Here is a 10916-nt window from a genome sequence, read left to right as displayed (position 1 = left end):
ATGGCAATGGATTTTTCATCACAAGGGAGCATAAACGAGGAGGTGATCTGCGGCATCTGCCAGCAGCTCCTGACAGAACCCATGAGCCTGCACTGTGGCCACAACTTCTGCCAACTCTGCATCGCTGCAGCTGAGTCAGAGAGCTTCTTTGGAGGGCAATGTCGCTGTCCTGTGTGCCAGAGCGCATACGACCCTTGGCACCTCATGCCTAATAAGGAGTTGGACAACATAGTGAAGAAAATCAGAGAAGTCAACATGTGGTCACACCAGCAGCAGAGGAGTGATCTCTGTGAGCAACATGGTCTCTGTGAGCAACATGGTCTCTATGAGCAACATGGTCTCTGTGAGCAACATGGTCTCTATGAGCAACATGGTCTCTGTGAACAACATGGTCTCTGTGAACAACATGGTCTCTGTGAGCAACATGGGGAAAATTGCCATCTCTTCTGTAAGGAGGATGGGAAGGCCATTTGCAGCCTCTGTGTCCAGGAGCACCCAGGTCACCAAATATCCCTCATGGAGGAGGTGGTCAAGGAATGTCAGGTAGGCCCCAGAGTGTGGAAACGTTGGGCAGAATGTTACCTGGAGTGAAATCTTTACTGCTTAATCCTGTTTTTTTCCCTTGTCATCATAGAACTGAGTGCTGCATTCTGTTTGATATCCTTAGCTCAGCTTCTGAAGCCTGAGGGACATTGCTGTGCATTCATTCATTTTCTTCAGTAATATTTTCTTCAAAGAGAAGTTGTATGAGTGAGAATTTCTCAAGATAAGTTCTGATGCCCCATGAACAGACGGAACTTTTAGGAACATGATTGGTTAGATCTGGGAAGAGTGTTCTTGAGGAGAAAGGACTTTGCTTGCTGCAGGACCAGCTCTTTCTCTAGGAAAAGAGAAATCCAAGCTACTCTTGACACAGAGATGGAAACTTGCATCACCCTGGGATAAAGGACACACATACTTCCTCAGATTTCTGTCTGCATTCTCAGTTCTAATTGCTAGCTTCAGTTCTGAAATTCTAGTCTCTTCTGAGATGAGCCTGATTTCTTCTCCATTTATCCTCTATCCAGGTGCTGAGAAAGCTCATTGCTTGACTTTGGTGGTTCCTTTCTCACAGGAGAAGCTAGAGGCAGCTCTGGACAGGCTAACACAGGAGCAGCAGGAAGTTGAGGAGTTGGAAGCTGTCATCAATGAAGAGAGAGCTACCTGGGAGGTAAAAAGAGATTATTCTCGAGGCAGCTCTAAAACAGCAAACGGAGCAGCACCTTGTCCAATCACAAGGATGCCCCTTCCTCCTTGTTACCTCAGAATTAATAAGTCGAGAAGACTTTTTCTCAGTCCTCATTCAGTTCCATTCCTATTAAGAGTTGGGAGCTACAGAGCAGACACTCCCAAGTGAAAGCAGAGGCAAAGACATAGAGAAGACCAATGTAAAAGTGATTCATGCATCTGTGTCCCATTTCAGTCATCAAGTTTGAGGTTCTGATACTTCCAGAAGAAACGTTAAGGAAGGCTCAGTATTCCCTGTTTTGGAGATATGAGTAGAGGAGTTTCATATGCAGTGTGGTATGATTATCCAAGACAGGTGCCTGCAATCCAAGTCTCATTCAGGAAGCACATTGTGTTTCCTGGTGAGCCTTGAGAAAGTAAACTTGAATGAATTACTTTGGAAGCAGCTCAAGGGAAAAGAGTTGGGAAAATGCTTTTCCCAGGAATGGCCCATTTTCTTTTATCTCCTAAGTGCCCGAGGAATATAGATTTTGTCTTGGATCCCAAGGCCCAGGCCCTCAGCTGGACAGACTGACTGTTTCTTCCTCTTCTCTTCCCTAACGAATCACATGCAGATTGAGAGAGAGAGGATTCGGAAAGGGTTTGATGAAATGAGAGACATCCTGGACAGGGAGGAGCAAATGGAGCTGCAAAAGTTGCGGGAAGACGAAGTGCATGTGCTGGATAACTTTGCAGTGGCTAAAGACCAGGTGGTCCAGCAGAGGCAGTACATGAGAGAGTTCATCTCGTATCTCCAACATCATATGTGTGAATCATCTATAGACATGGTACAGGTAGGACTTGGGCCGGAGCACCTATATATGAGATTTGGGGAAATCACAGAAATTAAGCTTCCTTCCCCTCTTCGTATCTGCATTTTCTTCCTTATTAAAAGACTAGAGACCTGGTGCACTAAAATTTGTGCACTCAGGGGTGTTCTTCAGCCCGGCTGTGCCCTCTTGCAGTCTGGGACCCCTCGGAGGATGTCCACCTGCTGCCTTAGGCCCATTCCCTGGGGGTTGGGCCTAAACTGGCAGTCAGACATCCCTCTGGCAGCCCAGCAGCCCTTGGGGAATGTCCACTTGCCAGTGGGGAGCAGGCTGCTAAGGATGTGGGAGAGGCTCCCACCACCACTGCTGTACTGGCAGCCGCCAGCCTGGCTTGTGGCTGAGCAGAGCTCCCCCTGTGGGCAGCTCCTGCATTGAGCAACTGCCTCTGGTGGTCAGTGTGTGTCATAGTGACCAGTCATTCCCAGTCGTTCTGCTGTTAGGGTCAATTTTCATATTACCCTTTTATTATATAGGAGTACCTGGCAAGCCTGGGTGAGGGGCTGAGGGTCGTTTTCAGGCTGGCCACACCCTCTTCAGGATGGGGGGGGTCCTGCTGGGGTGCCTGGCCAGTCTGGGTGAGTGGCTGATGGCAGTTTTCAGGCTGACTAAGCCCCCCAGCAGGGACCCTCACCCCATGAGGGTGTGGCCATCCTGGGTGAGGGGCTGATGGCTGTTTGCAGGCTGGCCACGGCCCCAACCACCCAAGCTCCCAGTGGAGGCTGGCTGGAAGCAGGTATCTGGGATTTATTTGTCTTCTATAATTGAAACTTTGTTGCCATGAGCAGAGGCCGCAGCTGGCTCAGGGCCAGCAGGAAGCTTGGCTTCCTCCATCGCCACAAGCCAGGCTGCCTCTTCAGCAGCGCTAAGGATGTCAGACTGCAGCTTAGGCCTGCTCCCCGCTGGCAAGTGGGCATCCCCCGAGGGCTGCCGGGCTGGCAGAGGGATGTCTGACTGCTAGCTTGGGCCTGATCCCCCAGGGAGCGGGCCTAAGCCAGAAGGTGGACATCCTCCGAGGGGTCCCAGACTGCGAGAGGGCATAGGCCGGGCTGAGGAACCCCCCCCCCCCGAGTGCACGATTTTTTGTGTGCACCGGGCCTCTAGTTATTTTATAAAAGGCTATGAAATCTTTTGAAAGAAGATTTTTATAGGCTTCTATTATCTGTGATCTAGCATTTGTAAGGCATTTTTTTCATTAAGCTTAATCAAACAATTCATATCTCTCTTTATGTTTGATTTTGTTATTGTTTTGTTAAGAGGTGGAAATGTAATGACACCTGTGTGAAGGATGAGCATGTATGAATATGTATGTGTGCTTCTGTGTGTGTGTGTGTGCACGTGCACATGTGCTGCCTAGGAAAGGATTAGGGGGAAACATATAGAGACTCAATAAATGAATTGAACCTAGTATGAGTGTTATTTTTTTTTTTCATGGAATTAACTTCATGACTGTGATCTTAAGCTATGGAACATATTGGAAATTCAGGATATTTCATTTCTCTGTTTGACCTCTTGCATTTTTTTTTGATAGCTGAACAAGAATTTCTTAACTTCATTTCAAATACTGAAGGAATTAATTTCTATTTGCTGGATCATTACTTCTTTTTTAAAACCATGTTTTTGAGGTGTAAATTATATAAAAAATCTACTCATTGTAAGTATACAATTCAAAGAATTGTATAAATATATTGAGTTGTTAAACCATGTATAGATGGAGTTTGACATTTATTGAAAAAACTCTCCCCTCCTCCACTGAATTATTTTGGCACCTTTGTCAAAATCCAATTTGCTATATTATATTTCTAGATGATCACTCTTTCACATGAATCTTTATATTTTTGCACTCATACTCTAAGTTTCCCATTATTGTGGTTTCATAGAACATTTCTTCCCCTTCAAAATTGTTTGAAAAAAAGTGAAACAATTCTATTCAATTCAAAACAATTCTATTGTACTAGTAAATCAGTTGTTCTCTAAGGAGACCATTTTAAGAAATGGGTGTCCCAGGGATCGGAGAATTGTACTGCCATCTAGTGGGTAGAGGCCAGAGATGCTGATCATCCAGCTACAGAGTACAGAGCAGACCCCATTGCAACTACCTGGGCCAGAAACGCTCTCCTAGGTCCATAGAATTTTCTATGAAACTTTTTTTATATCTTGCTAATTTTTATTAAAAACATGCTGGGATTTTTGTAGAGTAAGAAGATGGCAGTCTGCTAAGAAATAGACAGTTTCTGTATGAGACAGTTGTTTGTCTATCCAATATCATTCAATTACTTTTTTTTTTTTGTAACCATCTCTTGAATTACTTTTTGAGGAACCCATCTCTACCATCTGTCCATGTAGTTGATTAGGGTTGAGAAAATCAATATATGTGAGGGATATATATGTCTCTCAATTCTAGGTAAATCAGCATATTTAATTCCTAAAATAGCATATCTATTCCAAAAATGCAGTAATTATTTTAAGATATGCACCTGACCCATTCAGGGCAGTGATCTGTATGCCTTAGAATTGTATTGTTATGCCTAGAAAGAGAAATTATCTTTTCTGCTAGGTGATATGTTTGGGATTATCACTTAAACAAGGATGTTCAAGTTGATGCCATATAGAGAATGAAAAGAAAGTCCAAATAGCAGGTAGAAAATAGAATTTTGAGAAAGAACAGACCCTAGTGACAAGATTTTTTTCTAGAAATCTAGCTAATACAAAAGTTCTGCCTGTTGCCTGAGTTTTTCCTTTTTCTTTTAAATTTAAGGCAGTTCTGGCTGTTTTTTTGTCAGATACAATAACAACAAAAACCTAATACAGAGTGTAAAACTTTTTGAGCAGGTACAGCCAACTGGTAGCCAAGGCTTTGTTGGTATAAAAGGGTTTAGACTAAAGAGGGGGAAACCAAATATATTGGTGTATTTTTGTTCAAATAAATAAAGCAAATAATGTTATGATGGGAAAGAGTAAATGGCTAAAAGAAGCTTAGCATAGGGACTGAACTGGTTTAATACAATATTGGAATTCAGAGTAAGATGCAGTTTCAAAACATTTTTTAAAAGATATGTTTTTACTGATTTCAGAGAAAGGGAGAGGGAGAGAGAGATAGAAACATCAATGATGAGAGAGAATCATTGACCAGCTCCCTCCTGCATGCCCTCTCCTGGGATTGAGCCTGCACCTCAGGCATGTACCCTGATCTCTTGGTTAATGGGCCGATGCTCAGCCACTGAAGTACAGCCAGGCTAAGATACACTTTTTAATGAAAGAAAGTGATGAAATAGATATTGATACTATTCTGGACAATGGAATGTAAATGGCTGGGAAACAGTCAATTTCATTTTAGACTTTCTCTACTGCTGGTTTCTGTGACTTACATCATACTTACACATTGATGAGATTCCCTTAGGGTAGTGTGTAGAATGTATAGAATGAGTAGAAGAAGACAGGGAAAAACATTTGCTTGAAGTACTAGTTTGCTTGTTCCTACAGCAAAAGCAAAATATATGTCCTGAGGAATGTAATTATTGATTAATCATCTTTGATTCCCCAGAGCTTGGAATTATGTCTAAAAAATAAATTTTCCTTTGTCACTGGAATATATAAAATTATAATAAATTAAGGGGGTCTTCTCATGAATGTGTATAAAGAAATAGTAGGCTCCTCTCTTCCTTTTAAATATATACTGTCTTTAGGTCCTGGAAGCATATTTTCACTATCCTTACATGAGTCCGCTAAGATGGCTGGTCTGGGTCTTATCTCTACAGTTTGTCCCCCACCTATATTCTGACCATCTATTTATTTACACCAGATCAAGGGGTGCTAGGGATGTGAAGAGGAAGGTGAGCAAAACTTTGAAAGGTAGGAAGACTTAATAAGGGATGTGTAGCTAAATTTGAATTTCAGATAAATAACACATTATTTTTTAGTGTAAGAGTATCTTAAATATTTCAGAAGCCATGCTTATACTGAAACATATTTATGATTTATTCAAAATTACATTTTAACTAGCCATTTTAATTTTCTAAATCTGGAAACCTTACTGTTGACTTATGTTTTCTCTCTTTTCTCCAGGATATGATTAACACCTTTAAAAGGTATGTGTGTGTGAGACCAAGCATGGTCCCTTTTTTTTCTTTTTTGTATGATGACAAAATTATAGCTATAAGAGTAATTTTGAATCAATTATAATTTTAAAAAATCACAGATGTGGTAAACTTGGGTATTACAGTATTTCAAATTGTTGATAACAGGTGAAACTTTGTAATGGTATGGAATTTGGGTGGTGGGAGGTCACAGATTTTGGGATAATAGAAGCATTAGAAATAAGAGTCCCAAAGAAGAAGAATCCAAAGAGGCCTACACCAAGACACATTATAATTAAAATGCCACCTGGAGACTATTATGTTAAGTGAAATAAGCCAATAAGAGAAAGAGGAATATCACATGAACTCCCTTATTTGTGGAATCTAATGACCAAAATGAATTGACCAACAGAATAAGACCCAAGGCATGGAGGCTAGAAACAGATGGACATATCTCAGGGTGGTGGTGGTGGGAACAAGAAGAGATAAACCAAAGAACTTATATACTTATATGCATAGGCCATGGACACAGACAATAGTTTAATGAAGGCCTTGGAGGGGTAGAGGCTGGCCAGAGAGGGATAAGAGGTGAGGGGAATGGAAGATATCTGTAATACTGTCAACAATAAGTATATATTTAAATTTTTAAAATGTCAAAGGTTAAAGACAAAATAAGAATCTGTTTAAAAATATATATTTTTATTGATTTCAGAGAGGAAGGAAGAGTAAGAGAGAGATAGGAACATCAATGGTAAAAGAGAATCATTGATCAGCTGCCTCCTGCACACCCCACACTGGGGATCAAGCCCACAACCCGGGCATGTGCCCAGACCAGGAATAAACTGTTAGCTCCTGGTTCATATGTTGACGCTCAACCACTGAGCCACGCCAACCAGGCAAAAGCGAGAATCTCAAAAGCAGCAAGAGACAAGTAATTAGTTACCTACAAGGGAGCTCCCACAAGATTTTCAGGTGATTTCTCAACAGAAACTTTGCAGGCCAGAAGGAGTGCCGTGAAATATTCAAAATGATGAAAAGCAAAGAGCTACTACCAAGATTACTCTACCCAGCAAAGCTCTCATTTAGAATTGAAGGTCAGGTAAAGAGCTTCCTAGACCAGAAAAAGCTAAAGGAGTTCATTACCACCAAAACAGTATTACATGAAATGTTGAAGGGTATTCTTTAAGAAGAGAGAAAAGTAAAAATTACAAATATGAACAATAAAATGCCAATAAAAACATATCTGTCAACAATTAAATCTAAAAATAAAAATAAACAAGCAGAACAGAAACAGACTCATAGATACAGAGAACATTCAGATGGGAGAAATAGCTTTGTATGGTGTCAGGTAGGTATGAGATTTTGGGGGATGATTACTTAGTAAGTTTTATAATGTCAAATCACTAGAATGAATACCTGAAGCTAACATAATATTGTATGTCAACTGTAATTGAAAAAATAAAAAATGATTTGAAAGAAAGAATAGGTTACAGTATCAGAATACCATAACTTAACTCATTTTAGTCAAACCTTAATCTCTTCCTTCTATATTTAACAGGTATCTGTCTTATCACAGGGAAGATCTTTTCCTCTTTACCTCACAGGCTCCCAAATCTTCTACAAGGACATTTTCCTTACATATCCATTTCTCTATAGTGAAACAAGGTCTTTCTAGGTGATGTTCTTTGGATTGCAATTAATTAATTAACTAATTAATTAATAATAAATAAATGAAAGACTCAAATCTCAGGGAATAGTGACTTTAGTTCTGGTGTCAATAATAAATTTCTTTTCTTTTTACACGTGTTAGCAACTTCTAGGAAAAATGGCTTCCTTTGTCTAAAGTTGCCTACCCTCTTGGCAGCATCAAGCACTTGAAATTCTGACCATTAGTAATTTGGATGTATTATCTTCCCCTTTCCCAAATGTTTGAAATGATTCCCCAGAAGAGAGTGTGACTTTATATGTTACTAGTGACCCTTCCCATGAAATTGCACAAGATTTGGGACCCCTCCCTAGCTCCTCTCCCCCCCCCCCCGCCATGGGACTGCCTCGAGTCCCAGGGTCCCCCGTGTGGCCAGTGTGCCATGGGATGGCCCCAAGTCCTGGAGTGCCGCCCCGATGCCCCGCCTCTGAGCCATGTGCAGCAGCCACCAGGCCCTGCCCCGGCAGCATGCACACAGGGCCTTGGAAACCCCAGCAGAAGCTGTGCAGAGTGGCCGCTGGCTTTGCCCTGCTCCCCTTCCCCTGTTGTACACGGTGCCATCTTGAGGTGGCATTATGGAATGAGGGTCAATTTGCATATTACCTCTTTATTATATAGGATACTCAGCATCTGTACTGGAATAATAGACATAGAAAACACTTCAGATTTGCAAACTAGGTTCTAGAGCGTCTCCACTAAGCATCTGCCTGGGCACCATTATCCTTGGCCTCTTCCTGTAGGAACCACTGAGATGGCAGTGACTCCTCCATATGTGAAATACTTTTTATTAGAGGCACCAAACAACTTTTAAAGGTACCACCAATACATCTAATAGTGTATTATTTTAAGAGGTAGAGAGTATGGGGTTAATTTTTCCATTTGGGAAGGAAGAACATGAGCTTTCTGAGAAGAAGTCCTTCCCAAGGTCACACAGAGAGTAAATAGAAAGGTAGACACGAAGACGTTCCTTCTGGTTGCAGTGTCAGGACTCTCACCTGCACCTCCCTCAGGCTTTTCTCTTGAAGAGGATTCAAGTGATAAGGCATCAATGGAATGAAAGGTGAGAGAGACAGTGGTCTTGGAGAGACACAAGGTAAGAAGTGAGAGGGATCAATTTTTGTCTTCTCTAGGAGTGAGGTCTGGACCTTGAAGAAGCCAAAAATTGTTTCCAAGAAACTAAAGAGTACACTCCGATTTCCAGATCTGCCTTGGATGCTGCAAGTGTTTAAAGGTGAGGAGAGCCAGAGGACGGATGTGTGGGGGGGGATTCTTATAGTCCCAGAGCACATGGGGTAATGGCTGCTTTTCTATATGAGGATAAAAAGTGGTGAGGTAGGCCTCACAAGAAGATCCCAGTACCCTGTGCTGAAGATGTGAACACATCTAAGTGGGAATGACCAGCTGTCCTCCTTCACCAGTTGACAGCATCATAGGCTTCCCCTATCTTGTTTCGACTCAAGAGAAAAGATGGGAATGAGAGTTGCCTTTTTTGCTTCTAACAACACCATTGAAACTTTTGTCATTTCAGAGCTGGCAGAAGCCCAAAGCTACTGGGGTAAGAAGTTGCAGGTTCTTCAAATCGCCATGTTCTGATCCCTTTTCAGAAGCTGTGCTTACTCTTAGGTCCCATGATCTTAGTTACATGTGTTCCATCCAAACAGGTATACATACAACAGTTCTTAACTGATCTACTCATCATTGACCCCTTATCTCATGTTTCTCCAAGTCAGTTTCCCATATTCCTTCTCACAATGTCACAAGACACATGCCATATTTAATTCACCTGACTGTATTTTTTCCTACAGTGGACTTGATGTTGAATCCACTCAACACTCTTTCGGATATTATCATTTCTGAAGATAGGAGACAAGTGACAGTTGGGAACTATTTTATGTTTTGGAATGTATATCCATGTGATTTTTCTGCTCTTGATGTCTTGGGCAGCCAAAATTTTTCCTCAGGAAAATATTACTGGGAAGTTGATGTATCCAAGAAGATTGCCTGGATCCTGGGAGTGTACAGCAAAACAAGTAATCTCAATAGAAAAAAAACCTCTGGGTTTGTTTTTAACCCAGATGTAAATTACCTAAATGCTTACTCCAGATTCAGACCTGAAAATGGCTACTGGGTTGTAGGGTTACAGAATGAATCTGAGTACAATGCCTTTGAAGACTCTTCTACCTCTGACCCCAAGGTCTTAACTCTTTCCATGTTTGTTCCTCCCTGTCGAGTTGGGGTTTTCCTAGACTATGAAGCAAGAACTGTCTCATTTTTTAATGTCACAAACCATGGGTCACTCATCTACAAGTTCTCTAAATGTCACTTTTCCCAGACCGTTTATCCTTATTTCAATCCTTGGAACTGCCCAGCTCCCATGACTCTGTGCCCACCGAGCTCCTGAACATTCTCCTTTCCTCACTCACTTCTGTGTAGTGACCCTTGTCCTGGGACTCATCACCTGCACCTGAGCTCACTGCGCCATTCAGACCTTCTCTTCCTTGCTGTCTCCCTTCTGTAGAATGTCTGTTGATTCTTGGCTTAGAAGAGAAGCTTATTTACTCAGTTACCCATTTTCTGTATTATCAGCAAAAGACAGGCAATCACTCTTAAAAACCGAGAAGAACTGGTATAATATCTCTGCCCTCCCATTTCTCCATATCTTCCTTTATCACTAACTTGAAGAGTTACCAACCATGACCTTAGGACAATCCATAATCACCACCACAACTGAGGAGTGTTCGAGTGTATGTCTGTTTGTTGCCCGACATACAACAGGTTGTCCAGAGAGTATTTTGGGGGATGTTGGGAAGGGGGCAAAAAAAAGTAATATTTGTACTCAGAGTGAAAATTTTATGCTCAGAGTTTAAATCCTCTCTTACAAGGTGTGTAATGATGGATACATATTTTTTTCTTCTCATAAAATAAAAATTGGATTTTAAACTGCACCTAATTCTAAACATTGTTGTGTAAAACTAACATTACTCAATGTAAAGCACATTTTTAAGAGTCCTGCACTATTTTAATAAATATTTGCTCTCATAA

General features: G+C 41.4%; 1 protein-coding gene across 1 annotated transcript; it reads left to right on the top strand.

Moving 5' to 3' along the window:
* On the top strand, positions 1-10916 carry LOC308524041 (E3 ubiquitin-protein ligase TRIM22-like; the record flags this gene model as incomplete). Its single annotated transcript, XM_081098195.1, has 7 exons — positions 1-543; positions 1115-1210; positions 1842-2060; positions 6159-6181; positions 9005-9105; positions 9403-9429; positions 9680-10916. 7 exons carry the CDS (start codon positions 1-3, stop codon positions 10273-10275), a joined length of 1605 nt encoding a protein of 534 aa, XP_080954321.1. The 3' UTR covers positions 10276-10916.

The sequence above is a fragment of the Myotis nattereri genome, assembly GCF_964212035.1.
Source record: "Myotis nattereri genome assembly, chromosome: 9".
Taxonomy (NCBI): Eukaryota; Metazoa; Chordata; class Mammalia; order Chiroptera; family Vespertilionidae; genus Myotis; species Myotis nattereri.
The sequence above is the reverse complement of the archived record's forward strand: the minus strand, read 5'-3'. Positions and strand labels throughout refer to the sequence as shown.